This window comes from Onychostoma macrolepis, chromosome 10 (assembly GCF_012432095.1).
Source record: "Onychostoma macrolepis isolate SWU-2019 chromosome 10, ASM1243209v1, whole genome shotgun sequence".
Taxonomy (NCBI): domain Eukaryota; kingdom Metazoa; phylum Chordata; class Actinopteri; order Cypriniformes; family Cyprinidae; genus Onychostoma; species Onychostoma macrolepis.
Window position 1 is genome coordinate 8,145,892 of NC_081164.1, and position 18,838 is coordinate 8,164,729.

Consider the following 18,838-nt stretch of genomic DNA (forward strand, 5'->3'; position numbering starts at 1 on the left):
TTTTTTTTTCAACTACAAGCATTGATTGCATATCATATGCACGCCAAAGTCATTTTCTGCATAATGCATGCCAAATAGAAACAGAAAATCGTGCTATACGCACTTTCATGAGACCGGGCTCATTTGTTTTTTTAAATGCCATATCTGTCACAAGTTCTTAGCAGCTCACAATTATTTGTTGTTCCATAAATGTAACAAAAAAGTTTTTAACAAAGTTAATGTAATGACCTATGCTTGATGATACTTGTCTTTATTTACTTTGATTTATGGAGTCATTTGGATTTCTTAAAATAACACGGATCAATAACATATATTTTTACATCTATGCAAATGCATATGCAATATTTGTAACTTCAATAAGTAATAATAAAATAAAGAGACAGTTATGCAACAATGTTAAGGAGTAGTAACATTTGTACAGTCTTAAAGTTACAAGCGGCCCTTTGATGGCAGCCGTAATGTTGAAGTGGCCCTTAAAGTGAAAATGAGTTTGACACCCCTGATCTACATGAATGGACTTTAACTGCACAACAGCTGTAGATTCTGTGATAATTAGCATCTGCTTTGTGTCTAGATTATTTTTAACCCAGCCATGTGCATTTACGATTCTCCTTGAGGGACTCCAGTGTGAATGTGTTAATCATACTGTTCAAAAGCACAGAGAAAGAACTATTAATGGGGTTGAGTGAGCGAGGCAAGTGCGAAACAAAGTAAATTGTACACCATCGATGAAAGATTGTATGGTCGAGCTCCCAGCCGCTGTTAATGAAAATCTCTTGAGTGGGAATACTGTACGCGAACAAGAACAGCAAATGGCAGCTTGATCTCCAAATATAGACAGTACAACCATTTGCTTAGCCAATCAGAGAACAGCAGCTATATGTTAACGTAAAAGCAGTGTAAAAATGAATGTTTGGGCTATTATGTACATGCATTTTGCTTTGCGATGATCGTATGTGTATGGATTCTTCTGGTTTCTAACAGGCCTGGAGATTTTTTTTTCTCTTCATTTTCTTTCCCATGAGGCTTAGTGGTGCTGAAAGCTCATATGAGTGCAATCAAGCCTTGATTGATAGCTCCTGTAGTTCACAGATTGTTGTCTTATGCTGCTGTTATTTTTCTGAGAAAACCAGAGTGTGCAAACATGCTTAAAACAAGAAGAAGAAAAAAATTCTGTGCAGTAAAACAGTTGTTTGTCAAAAAGTGAGGTGTGGTATTTTGTGCCCCTAGTGGCAAAAAAAGGAATTGCCTTTATTTGGTGACTTATTGTCAGACAGGTTTCCTAAACGCTTCTACTGTCTGCAATTGATTGGACAAGCAGATCAACTAAATTCCTATTAAAATCAATCCAATCAACTTATATTATATATTATATTATATTGTACAGAATATTTGTACCCTCTTGTTTTGGAATGCCTTTCAGGTGAATCAGAAATTTCACTATACCACTGTGATTGAAACCATTTGGTGTGGTTGTAAAACCAGATGAGTCAGAAAATGAGGCACCAAATGAGAACCATGGTGCAAACAAAAACAGGCACAATGAGGCGACCCATCTGCAGTGTTATTAATCTCTTAACAATCTTGTTCTTTATAAAAGTTTATCTTAACAAGCCCATTGCCTTTGGGAAATAAACAAACATTACAAAAACAACGCCTGACCTCCCTTTGGTCCAGCAGTCCTGTCATGAGGTTTCAGTTTATGTGTTCTCTAATTACCGCAAATATAAATCTGAAATCGGTCACCATGTGAGATCATCTCCCTCATATGCAGCAGTTCTGTTTCCATTACATCTGAGTGTGGGTGTTTACATATGTCCACTGCCATCCTTCATTTGATTGACCTAATTCCATTTATTTGAGTCGAGATCCAATCACTGATTATGTTTTAGTTTGATTTTGTTATACAATTGCTCAACTTTTCAAATTCAAAGAAATAATTCTCCTAGAAATGAAAATGTTGTCATCATGCACTCACAATTTTGTATCATGTTCTAAATTACTTCTTTTTGAAGAACATTCATGCCTCTCAGTACAATCAAAATATCTTAATGTGCGTGTGTATGTATATACATATTATATATACACAGAATCATTCTCATGTAATGAGATAAATGATAAATAATAGAAGCTACACATTGTCACTTTAACAACTAGACTAAAATTTTAGATTAAAATCCGTGTAATTTCCCGATTAGTTAGTCTTTTTTCACCGTTTCATCAAAAAGAATCATAAGAGTCGCTTGTTTTGTGGTTTGAACTATACAAGTTAATTTATACGCTGCTTGTTGAGAGCAACAGTCAGAAAAACTTTGTAGTATTTTTATTGGGCTCACAGCTCTGATAAAACATCATCTGTTTTCTGTGGTGAAGGAGACTCAGTCTGAGTATTTTATTACAATGTTCTGTCTGCATTCATGTCATGAAATTATTCAGTTCCAGTACTTGGAACCAGTTCTTCCTCAGGTTCTCAGCCCTAAAAGTGATGCATCCTATGTGTGTGTTTCCTCCACAGACTGCACACGGCCCAGAGAGCCATTAAACAGACTCAGGTGACCGTTCAGAAGATCGGGAAGGAAATTGAAGAGAAACTGAGGACAACAGCGTCCTGCACAGAAAAGGTGAGACCCAACAAATCAAACTAGTGGGATTTCTTGGGTTGTCTAGATCTGCTTGTGTGCTCTTATTCATTCAGGATTATTTTTATATTCTGTATGCTTTCTATGTTCTCTAACTTCATAAATCCTCTCCGGCCTGTTGGGTTTTCTTTTCCTTTGCACCTGGTCCATACCACTGATGGTAAGACTCTGTAAAGCACCTCTGCAAGTATAAAAGACTAAATTTACAGTTGCTGTATGGTTGACAGAATTTTATAGCAGATTGTCAAACACAATTTAAAATTCAATACTTCACTCTCTAGTGGGGATATTGTCTTTCCAAGCTCACAGAATTTCTCTTTCATGAGGGATGGCAGTATAAACCAGCTTTTGATAAGCAATCTAGCAGTGTAACAGACATGCAATTCACTTTAGTGAATGTCCTTGAAAGCGCAATTGGAAAACATTACAAACTAATGTACTATTAGCTGTAACATGTAAAATACATACTATATATACAGTTGTGCTCAAAATTATTCATACCCTTGGTAAATATGATCAAAGAAGGCTCTGAAAATAACTCCGCATTGTTTATCCATTTTTCATTCAAAATTTTTAAAATCACATTAAGGAAATGTTTGTAACAGCAAACACTCAAGATGGGTTTGGTGCACACAGGAATAAAAAAAGGGTCCCACGTGTACACTGAAATATACGGCTGTATCTTTAATGTTGTGGGCCTATTTTTCTGCCAGAGATCCTGGATATCTTGTTGGCATCATGGCGTCAAGGATTCTATCAACTACCAACAGATAAAAAATTTAAAACTGACTGTCCATGCTAGAAATCTTACAATGGGCTATGGTTGGATCCTCCAACAGGACAATGATCCACAAACAAACATCAAAATCAAAACAAAAATGGGCCACTGAGAATAAAACCAAGCTTCTGCTATGGCCATTCCAGTCCTCTGACCTGAACCCTATAGAAAATGAGTGGTGAACTGAAGAGAAGCAGCACCAACATGGAGCTGTGAATCTGGAGTGATTCTGTATGAAGGAATGGTCTCTGATCTCTTGTCAGATGTTCTCCAAACTTATCAAGAATTATAGGTGACGACTCGGAGCTGATATCTTGGAAAAAGGTTGCAAAAAGTATTGAATAAAAGGGTATGATTAATTGTGGCCAATGTGTATTAGAGAAAAACATTTATTTCAGAATGAGATTTTTCTACCATTTTAAATTCTTATTCTCCAATGAAAGGCTACATTTTTGTAAATTTTTAAAATAAAATGTCAAAAGGATTGATACAGATTTATTTTCACAGCCGCCTTTGAACATATTTACCAAGGGTATGAATAATTTTGAGCACAACTGTATGTGTGTTTGTGTGTGTGTGTATCTAGGTGGATGGATATATATATATATATATATATATATATATAAGTACGTCATAAATTTGTTGTGTCATGTCGGTGCACCGCTACTAGACAGCATCCCATTCTAATAGGTTTGATTGTATTTTGTCGCGCTACTTGCGTCCGGTGTAGACATAGCCTGCGTCCCAATGTGCATACTATCCATCCTAAATTCTATGTGATATAAGTAATTTTCAATACTATTTAGGGCAGATAGGGTGGATAGTATGCACATTGGGACGCAGGGATAGTGTCAGTCTTAATTCGTTTTTCGGCTCTTCATTATTGCTTCAATGCAAAGGAAACCAGCGTGCTGGCCGCACCGTTGTTTGTCGGGTATGTTCAAGTAAGCTAGATATGCGCAGATGCTGCACAATTGGGCCAATATTGCTGTATTGAATATATCATATTGACTCACAAGTTCAGTATTTGTGCTAAATCTGTGCAGATTTGGTTTCAATGAACTTGCCCTAGAGATTGAGTAAAAAGTAACCTGACAGCGTTACCCGCCACAGCTGATTTTTACCCGCTTTTGGTGGGTGTTAAAAATTGTATGTATGTACTGTAAAAGTTTGGGATCAGTAAGATTTTTTATGTTTTTTTTAAGGAATGTTTCTCTTCTGCTCATCAAGGCTGTATTTGTTCGATCAAAAATACAGAAAAAAACAGTAATATTGTGAAATCTTATTGCAATTTCTAATATTGATTTCCTATTTTAATATACTTTGAAATAGAATTTATTTCTGTGATGCAGCACTGAATTTTCAGCATCATTACTCCAGTCTTCAGTGTAACATGATCCTTCAGAAATCATTCTAATATGCTGATTTATTATGAGTGTTGAAACTGTTGTGCTGCTTCATATTGTTTTTTGGAACCTGTGATACTTTTTTCTTTGATAAATACAAAGTTAAAAAGAGCAGTATATGTAATTAATCTGAGAAATATCACAGGTCCCAAAACAATATGAAGCAGCACAATGGTTTCAACACTCACAATAAATCAGTATATTAGAATGATTTCTGAAGGATCATGTGACACTGAAGACTGGAGTAATGATACTGAAAATTCAGTGCTGCGTCACAGAAATAAATTATATTTTAAAGTATATTTAAATAGAAAACTGTTATTTTAAATTGCAATAATATTTCACAAAATATTTTTTTTCTGTATTTTTGATCAAATAGATGCAGCCTTAATGAGCAGAAGAAACTTCTTTTATATATAATATATTTGCATATATTTTATTTATTTATATTCTCTTTGCAAAGAAATGTAATTGGGTAAAACATTTTCTTAATCATTTCTCTACAAATGCAAAGCTTGTAACCAGTATTTTGAGCTGTTGCAAATTGCAATATTGTTTTTGCAGGTGAGAATGAGTGTTCAGTATGCTGGTGCAAGTACCCTCAGTTTCAGACAGGAAGTCAGGGTACCCAGTCACTCAACACCAACAGCAGCACTGTAGTAAATGGCCTTAGCGTTGTGTATTTTGTGTTACACAGATCCTCATAAATATGTCATTAGGTCCTCAGGTGGTTCTTGTATCCCGTGTTTTGATGGATTTAGAGATCCTGAATCCCACTGCGTTAACGCTCCTCTACGTATCGCCGTGGCCTTGTCACTACAAAATCCTCTGTTTATGTTTCCACACTCACTGTATCCTGCAGAAGAATGAAAAGTAAACGGAAAACATATTTAGGATTTTTGGAGGTGGCAGTCAGCAGCTGCAAAAACGCAGCCGTTCGGGGAGGTTTTCAAGTTGTGTTTGTAGTTAATGAACACTTCAAAAGTCTGTCCTCTCCCAGTAGGCTGCAAATGCCCAGACATCTTCCACTCAGAATAACCATAATCACACACACATTATATTTTTTTCTCCTTCTCTCGAATTCTTCAGAACTCTGATCCAAAGCGTAGTGCGCTGCCTTCATAGGCGGCGACCAATGGTCTAGCAACATTTGTTTTGTAGATGCCGCTTGGTTTAATATTTTGATAATGTAATGACATTCATATTTATTTATTTATTTTTAAATAATTGTCTTTATAACTGTTTGCCTTTTATTCATGAGGCATCAGACTGCAAAGAGGAAAGAAGGCACGAGGAAGGATTGGAATTGGATTCAAATGTTTGGGGCAGTAAGATTAATTATTTTATTATTTTCGATTCTTTTTATTTTATTGTTTCAAAATTAAGTCTTTTATTCAACAATTAAGCACATTAAATTGATCAAAAGTGAAAGCAAAGCCATTTTTTAATGTTACAAAAGGTTTCTATTTCAAATAAATGGTGTTTCTTACATCTTTCTTACTTTTCTGTTCATCAAAGAATCCTGAAAAAAAAAATATTAAGCAGCACGACTGTGTTTTGACAATAATAAAAAATGTTCTTTAGCTCAAAAATCAGCATATTAGAATAATTTCTGAAGGATCATGAGACACTGAAGACTGGAGTATTGTCAGTTGAAAATTCAGCTTTCCATCACAGGAATGAATTACATTTTAAAATATATTAAATAGAACACAGTTATTTTAAATTGTAATAATATTTCACAATGCTACTGTTTTTACTGGATCAAATAAATACAGCCTTGGGTGACTTCTTTCAAAGACATTAAAAATCTTACTGACCTCAAACATTTGAACAGTAGTGATGGTTTGTTTACAATAGTCTTCATGGAGCATCAGGAGCATCATATTCCTTCTTTTAAAAATGGCTTAAACCAGCCTTAGGTAGTTAGTTGGTCTCCCATCCTTGGCTGGTTGGTTAGACTGATCTGTTTAGATGGCTTTAGTTGGATCCCAGGCACTTTTTAGCTGGGAAACCAACTATCTAACCAGCTAAACACCATTTTGTCCATACAAGGAGACCAGCTAGACCAACTTAAATGAACCTGAAATATGTTTTTAGGATAGAAATGTGTTGAAATGTACCGCATCCTAGAATGACACCAGAAATCATTTGAATGAGTGAGAATGAAAGATTCCTTGACTCACATTTGCCCTCTCACACACTTGTGAGTCATAAAGACGCCAGTACTCGAGATGCCCGTACCACACACACACTCCATCTGGCTTTGATGTTTAAGTGCTTAGCGGCGGCCTTTCCACCTGTTGAAATGCTGTTTTCTCAGAGGGTGAGATGTCCACAGGACCTTCTGTTGATCTCCACTGTCCTAGTATCTTGGTGGTCTATCATTTTCATTGGAGTTTTGCCATTCTGTTTTCAAACTTTGTTTACTACATGAGCCTTTTTGGTTCCAGTTTTTTTTTGTTTTTTGGTTTGCCAAAGCAAAGAATGAGTCACCTCATTCAGTTGTGGAGAAGCGTATCTTATGAACAAACACGCGAAAGCACAGCAAACACAATACGACATACAATAATTCCAAGTTAATTTGTGTTACAATATCCCACACAATATCCATCCAAAGAGTCTAAAAGCTTCTGAAGCGTACATATGCTGGGAATATTATCACACGTCTTTCTTAGGTGGTTCGTCAAGTCTCTGTGAATGACTGTGAAGTCTCTTCCTTTCCAAAAACGAATTGGCAAGTTTCTTGACTTGTCCGTATGTCAAATTTCAGGATACGTTTACACTAATAGCTGACACTCTCCCTCAATCACATGAGCGCTACCTGGACCGCATGAAAGGTCAGCGAGGGTCTGAAATTCCTGCAAAGTGTATCAGTTACTGCACTTAATGAGCAAAAATCTGTTTCGAGTTTTCCTTCAGGCTTGAGGTTATGCGAAGCTGATTACAGATCAGAGCGTTCACCGCTGAAACAGTCATGTTGTCACTTCTCCCTGGCCGCAGGTCAGTTTTGAGCCTATTAGGGCACTTCAGGCAATCAATCAGCCCATGCACGCCCACTACACTGTACCGGTTATTGCTATGCTAATTGAATTATTCTGTACTTTCTCATTACTTGCGATTAGAGCAGACTGTGATTTTAGTGTGTGAGAGGATGTGAGTTTCATGCCTTAAAGGTTTGTGGCTTTTAGTCCAAGTGTGCTTGCTTTGAAGATAATCTATATGCTAGTGGACTAATCTTTTTGTATTTAATTAGACAAATGTTTTTTTTTTTTTTAGAAGAGCTATTTATGTATATACAGTGGGGCAAAAAAGTATTTAGTCAGCCACCAATTGTGCAAGTTCTCCCACTTAAAAAGATGAGAGAGGCCTGTAATTTTCATCATAGGTATACCTCAACTATGAGAGACAAAATGAGAAAAAAAAATCCAGAAAATCACATTGTAGGATTTTTAAAGAATTAATTGGTAAATTCCTCGGTAAAATAAGTATTTGTTCACCTACAAACAAGCAAGATTTCTGGCTTTCACAGACCTGTAACTTCTTCTTTAAGAGGCTCCTCTGTCCTCCACTCATTACCTGTATTAATGGCATCTGTTTGAACTCGTTATCAGTATAAAAGACACCTGTCCACAACCTCAAACAGTCCAAATCCAAACTCCACCACGGCCAAGACCAAAGAGCTGTCAAAGGACACCAGAAACAAAATTGTAGACCTGCACCAGATGGGGAAGACTGAATCTGCAATAGGTAAGCAGCTTGGTGTGAAGAAATCAACTGTGGGAGCAATTATTAGAAAATGGAAGACATACAAGACCACTGATAATCTCCCTCGATCTGGGGCTCCACGCGAGATCTCACCCCGTGGGGTCAAAATGATCACAAGAAATGTGAGCAAAAATCCCAGAACCACACGGGGGGACCTAGTGAATGACCTGCAGAGAGCTGGGACCAAAGTAACAAAGGCTACCATCAGTAACACACTGCGCCAGGGACTCAAATCCTGCAGTGCCAGGCGTGTCCCCCTGCTTAAGCCAGTACATGTCCGGCCCGTCTGAAGTTTGCTAGAGAGCATTTGGATGATCCAGAAGAGGATTGGGAGAATCAGATGAAACCAAAATAGAACTTTTTGGTAAAAACTCAACTTGTCGTGTTTGGAGGAGAAAGAATGCTGAGTTGCATCCAAAGAACACCATACCTACTGTGAAGCATGGGGGTGGAAACATCATGCTTTGGGGCTGTTTTTCTGCAAAGGGACCAGGACGACTGATCCTTGTAAACGAAAGAATGAATGGGGCCATGTATCGTGAGATTTTGGTGAAAACCTCCTTCCATCAGCAAGGGCATTGAAGATGAAACGTGGCTGGGTCTTTCAGCATGACAATGATCCCAAACACACCGCCTGGCAACGAAGGAGTGGCTTCGTAAGAAGCATTTCAAGGTCCTGGAGTGGCCTAGCCAGTCTCCAGATCTCAACCCCATCGAAAATCTTTGGAGGAGTTGAAAGTCCGTGTTGCCCAGCGACAGCCCCAAAACATTACTGCTCTAGAGGAGATCTGCATGGAGGAATGGGCCAAAATACCAGCAACAGTGTGTGAAAACCTTGTGAAGACTTACAGAAAACGTTTGACCTCTGTCATTGCCAACAAAGGGTATATAACAAAGTATTGAGATGAAATTTTGTTATTGACCAAATACTTATTTTCCACCATAATTTGCAAATAAATTCTTTAAAAATCCTACAATGTGATTTTCTGGATTTTTTTCTCATTTGTCTCTCATAGTTGAGGTATACCTATGATGAAAATTACAGGCCTCTCTCATCTTTTTAAGTGGGAGGTCTTGCACAATTGGTGGCTGACTAAATACTTTTTGCCCCACTGTATGTATATATATATATATATATATATATATATATATATATATATATATATATATATATATATATATATATATATATATATTTTTTTTTTTTTTTTAATTTAACAGCTGATATGATTGGGCATGTTAATTTCTGCCTGTTTTTACATGTAGATTACCCTTACTAGGGTTTGAACGATATGTGTTTTTCAGGGCCGATACCGATTATTACCCATCAAGTAGACCAGTGACCGATATTTTGAACCGATATATAAGTCTGGTGCAAAATTAAATTTAATGTCAAAATTAAGAATAACAAGGGCTCTGACAAAAAACTTTTTTAAATGCTTTTAAATTATTTTATCTGCAAATCGGTTTTGACTGATACAGATAACCATAAAAATGCTTAATATCGGCGTTGATAATCGGACAACCCCATAACTTTTACTGTCATGTCTTTACAAACATAATAATCGAATAACTACTAAATGTAATCTTAATATAAAAATTAAAATCTTTCATAATTTTAATAATAATGTTGTGATACCTAAATTCATATCTTATTTTTTATTTATTTTAAATTAATTTTTTTCTTTTTTTGCACAAAGTAGTATACTATTTAAATATCAACCACATTGTGAAAATGATTTTTTTCCTCATCAGTATCAATCTTTGTAGCAATCCCTACTTTTTTCCTGTAAAAAGTCTTGTAGCGTGCATGTTCCTTTTTGAAATGTTTAACTATGTGTGAAATGTAATACGTTTGTCGTGCCGGTGGCGTTGATAGTAAACACGCAAGATCTAGGTCTTTTCCCACCATATAAGGGCTCAAACTATCTGAAGATAGAGGTGCTATCTCAATCTCTTTGATTGACACTTCCTCAGCTGCCAAGTGCAAAAATACAAGATCCAGTAGATCCTGGAGATTTCATTGCTATCACTACCACTACCACTCCATTTTCCCAACACCCAGTGGTGTGCACTTATGCCTCTGTATAAAGACATCAAATTGATTTCCTTGCTGTGCTTTTCTGTAATTGCATTATGTTTGAGTGTTTTTTTTATTCTAAATATGTATTCACTGAACCCTGGAGGCCAAGAGGATCAAACATTTGTAGATGCTCCTCCGTCCTGCTCTGCATTAAACTCTGCAGTTCTGGTTATGATAGGGATCACCACCACCAATCATACAGTTTAAAGACATAGTGAACTTTACCTGCGTGTTATCTCTCCTCTTGCTTTCTTTCTTCTCCTATCTGCTCTCGATCCCACTTTCACCCTCGTCAGATCACTGGTCCTCATTAGTGCACTTGGCTCACTAACAGTCCCGAAAGCCGCAGGGCTGTAGATGTAGATTAGATAGATCTGCTGTGGACTCATCTGTGCTGGGTGCTAGAGAAGCTGAGGGAAGATCTGGCACTGATGTCTGCTGTAATCTGCTTAAAAAAAAATCTTCCCTTGATTTTATATTACATTAATGTGAATGTTTCTGGCATGTGCCATATATATAATATAAATGTGTATATATATGTATATGTATGTATGTATATATATAATATGGAGTCAGTAAATTTTTATTAATGTTTTGTAAAGATGTTTTCTATAGTAACATACTTTAATCCACAAAAAATATCCACCATTATGTTGTCTCTTTCCCCAGAAAAAAGAGAGAGAGTGTATGCAGCTACGTATTGGGATTCTGAGGTGCGAGTTGGAGAGACAGAGGAAGGCGCTGGCGAGAGAAATGGACATGATGCAGAAAGAGAGAGTGCAGCTTGTAAAGAAAGGTAACCAAATTCATCAAACCATCCAAGTAATGAGAGATCTGTTCTACTTGGGGAAACATCATCATATGAATTCAAACGTCTTTTCTTTCTCTATACTGTTATACACCAGTGGTTCATATCCCCACACATCTGCAATCAGGCAACATTCTCTTCCAAAACTGTGTGTCAGACTGAATGTGTTGTGAAACTCTTCATCTTATTTTTCACTGATGTAACTTTATGCGTGTTCCAGTACTTTGGAGGACCGTATAGAGTTCCATCTGCTAAAATGTATTTCCAGATCTAAAACGCCGGCTGTCCGCTTTCTCATGTAAATGTATTTCCATGCCTTGAATTGAGCAAGGCAGTTGTTTTACATCTAACCAGCCTTCAAGCAGTCCAGCATCAAGAGTCCAGCATCAAATATTTTTACTTAAACTGAAAAAGTTGCAGGAAGCAACAAAATTTCAGCCATTCAGAACAGATGATGTATTCAATTATTTATGATATCTTTCCATTTGATATCTGTATCTACCAACCAAAAAAAAACCAACAACAAAAAAAAACTTGTTGTATAAAAAACCTTGTAAGCATTTGTTTAGCAGAAGAGTAATTAGCAATAAAGAAACTTTTGCCATGTTTTATACACCTGTCGCAGCAAACATTTGCCAAAATGATTTTATGATCTTGTAATAATGTCGTTCAGGGATGTAGACTCCGTGATTTGCCTAAATGGGATTGTTTACCATTAATAAGTTCGCCGTGTTCAAATGACGTCATCCTGTTGGAATCATGTTGGGAACCTGTCTTAAAGTTGACATTCCATTGCACTTCTTTAAGAAGGATTTCAGAGATTTGAATTTGTGTGGTACTGCCCAATCAGATGACGTACACATTGCTTGTCGTGACTGATTTGGGCAAATTTTTTTGCTAAACATTATATACATGCCTAGTTAAACCATGTTGTTAGTCATATTTCATAATTTTCTATAATGATAAATCCTCTTGTAGCAAAATGCCACTTCTGGAATTTTGGCCCGTCCAGACCGCCACCACCCGTGTTTGTTGTGATTTAGTGGTCTCATTATTCTCTTCTGTTACTCCACACTGCTTCCATCAAAGATTCAGACTGTGCAGGCGGACATTGAACATACAGAGTTTATCCAAATCTAAAGTTCCTTACCACCCCATTCGTCACAGCGTCCTGCCATTCATGTTTGATTTCTGAATCTTTTTTTTATTTGCCAAATGTTGCGCATGGGCGGGAGGTACGAAGAGGTGAGTTTGATTGATGTGGTGGCTGGTGTTTGACTAGAGGGTTGGACTGCATACTGTGGGTTCATAAAGAATACATATGCATATATATATATATATATACGCACGCTTGCACAACCATAATGATGGAGTGGCCTGGCACTTGCCATCCCACAATGCGTTGTGTTCATGACCTCCTAGTGTGGAGAAACAAACAACAGATTTGGGGTTCAGGGAAAGGTCTGTTCTAGATGGATGACGTCTGCCCAACAGCCTCTGTCGAGAGAAGCCTGTCCTGACTGGAGCTGAAGGGAGCGGCCCATTCACATTCACACACAGGAAAATACTTTTTTTAAGAGCCGAAGGAAAACATTATTTGAACTGGAGTAAGAGGAAAAGATGATGGCACACCGCTTGACCCCTCGCTTCATTCATTCTGAGATTTATTGGTCTTCTTTCTTTCTTTCTTTCTTTGTCTTTTAGCAGTTTTTTATATATGCTTATATGGTTATTTATTTTTTCAGTTTTTTTTAGTTTTAGTTATTTTAGTACATTAAGTTAAACCTAAATAAATATGAGAAATGTTGGCAACTAGCTGAGTTATTTTTTATAGTTAATTTGAGTTCATATTCATTTTATTTAAAATAACAATGTTTTTAATGGATTTCATTTGTTTTTGTTTTCATTAATTATATTAACCAAGGTTTCAGTTTTATTAATTTGAGTACTTCAGCTTATGTTTTTCAGCTAATATTCATATTGTATTTTATTTCAGCTTAAATTCAGTTACCGAAAATAGTGTCATCACTAAAACTATATGGCACTACCATAAATATCAAAAACATTCAATATTAATGCATTGATTTAATTTAATATTGGCTTTTATGTTGCATTAAAAATGAAATTTTTGCTATGCTATATTTTTTTTGCTATATTTTTGCCATGATACTGTGCAGGATTTTTCTTTTGTGTTCATAAAATTAGTCACTATTGTAAAGTATGCACTTAGCAGTTGTTGGTGATGTGTAAGGTTTTTCTATTTAGTGTTAGCACACAGTGTATAAAAATGTGTATTTGGTCTTCCCTTTCCCTTCTTTGCAAACATCTCCTCAGTAAAATATATTCAATGGGTTATTATTAGTAAAGAAAAGGGAGAAAAGCGCTCTCTTCAGGGAGTGACATGAGAAACAATAGATTCCAACTTTTTTTCTTTCCCGTCATGTCCCTCTCATTTAAAGCCTGCCTTTCCCATTCCCGCTAACAAATGCCCCACACCTAAATTTCATTTAAACACTAATGGTCCTTTAAGCTATTGTCAGTCACCACTTATTTGCTGTGATACTAACCGGACCAGCCCTCCTAGAAACGGCATGAAAGCCTCCTTCCAAAACTACCGTAGTTTATCCCACTTACAAAGGGAGATTGCCAGAAATTGCACAAAATGACTTAAGTGTAACCACGTCTCATCTCTGTTTAATGTACAAAGCTGCAGTCATGTGCTCTCGCATTTCCCCACCGGTTCTGGTCACTGAGCGCTTCCTCGTTTCCATTGAAGCACAGAATAAAGCTTTGCAGGGTCAAGCCTTCTGTCACCATTTCCCTCGCTCTAATTTCTCGTCACGTCCGCGCACATGTTGTAAATTATGCCCGTAAAAGTGATTTGACGTTGTTATGATCGCTAGTTGCGCTCAGGACTGTGGGCCTGTAAACGTCAGATGTAGAGGCACTCCACAAACGAAGAGGAAAATTTAAAGAATTGAAAAAAAATATTAGTCCAGAGCAAGGGGACACACGTTTACTAGTCCATTTGGTCATTAGAACACCTGTTTGCTTCAATTTTCTGTGGTTTAGCTTTCATGTGTATTTTTCATCTCATTAACATTGGCAAAATTAAAAATGCTTTGCCGATGAATATTTTTTTTGTCTTTAATTTTTGTTAATGAGATCAGTTGTTTCTGTGGAAGATAAAAGAAGGTATTTTTAATATTGTCTCAATCATTGTTTTTGACCGTATGATGAAAACCTCTGTAGTCTAGTGTTGTTTTCGTCCTCATTAACTTAATTGTATGGATAAAAACAGCTGAAGCATTCTTCAAAATGTCTTTTCATGCTTGACAACTGAAAAAAGATTGAGGGTGAGTAAATGATGACAGAATTTATATTATTGGGTGAACAATCCCTTTAACCTCTGCTGTTGTTTCTCCAGAGCAAACGCAGATAACTTCCTGCCAGCAGTCTTTAGGAAAGGTGTAGGCGGCGAAGAGGAGGCCTTAACCTGGTGCTGACAACTCTGATGGCCAAGAGAGATGATATTACTAAAGCAGAGTTGTCATAGGGGATCGTTTAAAGAGAACAAGTAGAGAACAAAAGCATTTAGACCTTTCAGTCTTTCTCTCTGCCTCTGGCCCTTTTTCTTTTTCCTGCTGTCTCGTCCTAATGAGAGGTTCAAGGCTTTGCATATGGGACCGCTTTGCTCCAGCGACAATGATCTCTCTTCCAGTTTCCCTGGTTCACACCTCCCATGTCTTCAGAAAGACAGCACCAGGGCCCTGGATGTCCCGCCAAGTTTGCTTTAGGACAGAGATCCCACAGAGCAGTAAAAGAGAAGAGAATGTGAAGCGTATTATAAAGCAGACGCTCTCTGTTTTTACAAGTGCGGGTCAGAACAAAGCAATTTTGCCCCTTTTAAAAAAAACTAAAAAAGCAGACAGTCTGCTTTGATTTTCTCTCTTTCCACACTCATCTTCCCTCATCTTCTTATTTTATGTAAGTGAAGTGGAAAAGAACAGACAAGAATCAACTCTTTAAAGGAACTGTGAACCTAAAAATGAAAATTGTCATCGTTTACACTCCCTCATGACATTCCTAACCCGTATGACTTTCTACCTTGGGGAAAAAAAAAACATTCGTATTTTGAAGAATCTTGAAGCAATCTTGGCCATACACACACACACACACACACACACACACACACTGTATATATATACACACACACACACACACACACACACACACACACATACACATATATATATTGGTCCTAATACAGAGACCTGAGGCACACCACAATTTCAACCTATCCTCCTTTTGATCTGTTTGTAGAGGGAATTTAAAACCTCCTCCTCTCTTCGTTTCCTACTCATTCATTTCTCTTGCTTTCTGTCTCTTCCTGTCTTTTTCCTCTTCTGTGGATATTATGTCTGAAATAATGGACCACAACAGTATTGCATAGAAGTGGGGCTGACACATGCATTCCACAGCAGCTCACTCTCACATACACGCTCCTGGCTGATGCTTTGATCACATGAGGGTTATATGGCCATGCAGGCTAGGTTGGAAAATGTATTTTGAACACCATCAGCAAAACCCTTTGAGCCAGTTAATCTGGGCAGAGTGTATCTCTTTCCAGCAATCAGATGGAGATTTACTGTTCTGTTTTCCTTGAATGTACACAAACATACTGGATTTCTGCACAGAGCAGCAGTTAAAGACAATATTATTTTGTACTTTTGTAATTTGGGAGTTTTTATATGCATTATGGAGCTCTGTTTCAAAGTGTGTGTTCAACTTCAGGAAATTGATTTTTATTACACATTTATCTAACAAATGTATTTGTCCCCCTTTTCTTTACATATAGGTCACATTATTTTATTTTAGATTTTTTTAATTATAGTTTTCCATGCTTTTTCAAATACCTTTCATGTTTAGAATTCATTCGTTTTCGTAATTCGTTTCGTTATTATTTATTGTTAATCTTAAAATAAAATAAAAAATCGTGAAAAAATTATTTTAAATATAACAATAATTAACATGAAAATATGAGCAATTAAATAAACTCAAATCATTTTGAAATGTGTGTAAAAAATTTTTTTTTACAAAAATTGCAATTCAGCTGTGGCATCATTTCCACCACAACCAATAATTTTGACCCCAATAACGTTTTAACAAAATTTAGTGTACTCTATTAGTGTACCATGATTGTGATGAAATACAGTTTTAAAAAATATATTACTTGTAAATAAGAATATTTTTATTGTATTTTTAAAAGTTCACAAGGCCAGAGCAGTTCAAGAAAGTTCATAGTTCAAGAAACACCCATAAATGTACTCAAGTACAATAACAGTTTACCAGAGTATTTAAGATTGTGGAGTTTCATGATTTCATCATTAAATTCTTTCAGACTTTTTGTAATCTAAGCGTGTCTTATCCTGCTCCGTGATCTAAATTTCAAGTCAGGAGTGTTTTGATTATATGGTCTCGTCTTTTTATTATAATGCTAAGCCGTTATATTTATGTAAAAAATCCCTACAAGCATTTTTTGAATCTCAATTAGTTTTATGTTGCCTGTAGAGGAAATGTTTTTATAATGATGAAAGACTATGTTTTATGACGGTACAATTTAATAGACTGCCATCAAAATGAGACACACCTACCCACCTGTACAAACACACATGAGACTACCTGTTCATTCACTTCATTCCCGTCTTTTCTCTCTCTTTTATTCTCTCCACCTGTCTCTGCTCATCATCTCAGAGGAGGTGTCGTCTACCAAGCATCAGGGTCTGGAGTCTGAGCGCAAGTCTTTGACAGAGTTACAGAAGGAATGCACTGCCAAAAGGTGAGTGATTGGCAACCTGCAATTATCCATCCCTCTCTTTTCTCTTTTTCATCCCTCGTTTTCTACCCTCCAGTCCAGTGGTCTCACATCTGTCAAACATTACCGTGATGGGCCGCAGAATGGGGTACTCCTTCGTTCTGTCATTTTTTTTTGGGAGCGCTTTGGGAGATTAGACGGTCAACTCAAGCAGACTGAGGGCATGCTGGATATATTTGTGTTTTCCCACCCACTTGAATTGCATCGTGTGACAATAAGCAGATTATATTGTGCCAGCGCTGATAGGTTTGACATGACCCAAAGGGTCACACACAGTGGGTTGACCTCTGAAAATATGCTTTTGTACGACTGGCTCAAACTCTTGTTTGAAGCACAGATGTCAGGCCTCAGGTAATGCTGCAATAAACATTGCAATTATTTGTTATTTTGTTCACTTTGCATTTTTAAATTAAAAAAAAAAAAAATTATCAATAGTTAGAAGGGGGAACAATATAATATATCAGGTAATGATGTAATCAGTATTGAATTAATATCACCCACATGATCACCAAGGCTTATGTGTCAAATCATGGTTTCTACAAAAATATGAATCAGCACAACTGTTTTCAACATTAATAATGATAGAAATTTACTTCTTGGGTAGCAAATCAGCATATTAGAATGATTTCTGAAGGATCATGTGACATTGTGAAGACTTTCAGGTTTGCAACACAGGAATAAATTACATTTTAAAATATATTAAAATAGAAAAGAGTTATTTTAAATTGTAATAATATTTCACAATATTCCTGTTTTTACTGTATGTTTTCAGTATTTTATTTGATCAAAAAAATGCGGCCTTGGTGAGCATTAGAATTTTCTTTAAAAAAAGTCTAAATTATTCATAACTTTTGACCGGTAGTTTATTTATTATAAAATATAAATGCAACATTAAATTCATTCCCCTTAAAGTATTGCCATCACCATCACACACATTCACACGTGTCTCTGGGCGTTGATTTGCATGTCATGCTGTTTTTGGCACATTGGAGAACCACTTCCAGTAAAGACAGATCAAGTTATGTTCACAGTTTAACAGTGGTTAGATAGAAATATTTTGACCGGATTTTGGGTGGTGTAGAGCAGGCCTGGTGGACCCACATGTAAGCTATAGTCCAGTAAGGAAGGTATATCCTTCATACCTCAACATTACTTCCTTCCTGCCTCTTTTTCATGGCTGTAAATTAATACCACATTATCCTCTATCATTACTCTTCATCTTTCTCCTCAAGTCACAGACCCAGTAGCTGAAAGCTGAACATGAAAAGTAAACATTTTTTCAACCCTTTGCACCTCACCTACACAGGTCTTGGTTTTAGCTGTGCCCGTCACCCAGCCTCCCCCCGTCCTGAGGTAATGGTGTGTCCCCTTCTTGACAGATGTGTCCTGATTAGAGTTGGTTGTACCACAGGAGGATGGGGTTAGAGTGGAGGAAGTTCATTGTAATTTGGCAGTTATGATAATTGAGTAGTTCTTACCAT

General features: G+C 36.7%; 1 protein-coding gene across 1 annotated transcript in view; it reads left to right on the forward strand.

Annotated features, from left to right (window-relative positions):
* The window catches only part of uvrag (UV radiation resistance associated gene), a 111,826-nt gene that overhangs the window by 25,174 nt on the left and 67,814 nt on the right, over positions 1-18,838 (forward strand). Inside the window, exons 7-9 of the mRNA XM_058788881.1 lie at positions 2,516-2,621; positions 11,344-11,470; positions 17,237-17,321. Coding sequence (XP_058644864.1) covers positions 2,516-2,621; positions 11,344-11,470; positions 17,237-17,321 — 318 coding nt within the window. The remainder of the gene's footprint in view (positions 1-2,515; positions 2,622-11,343; positions 11,471-17,236; positions 17,322-18,838) is intronic.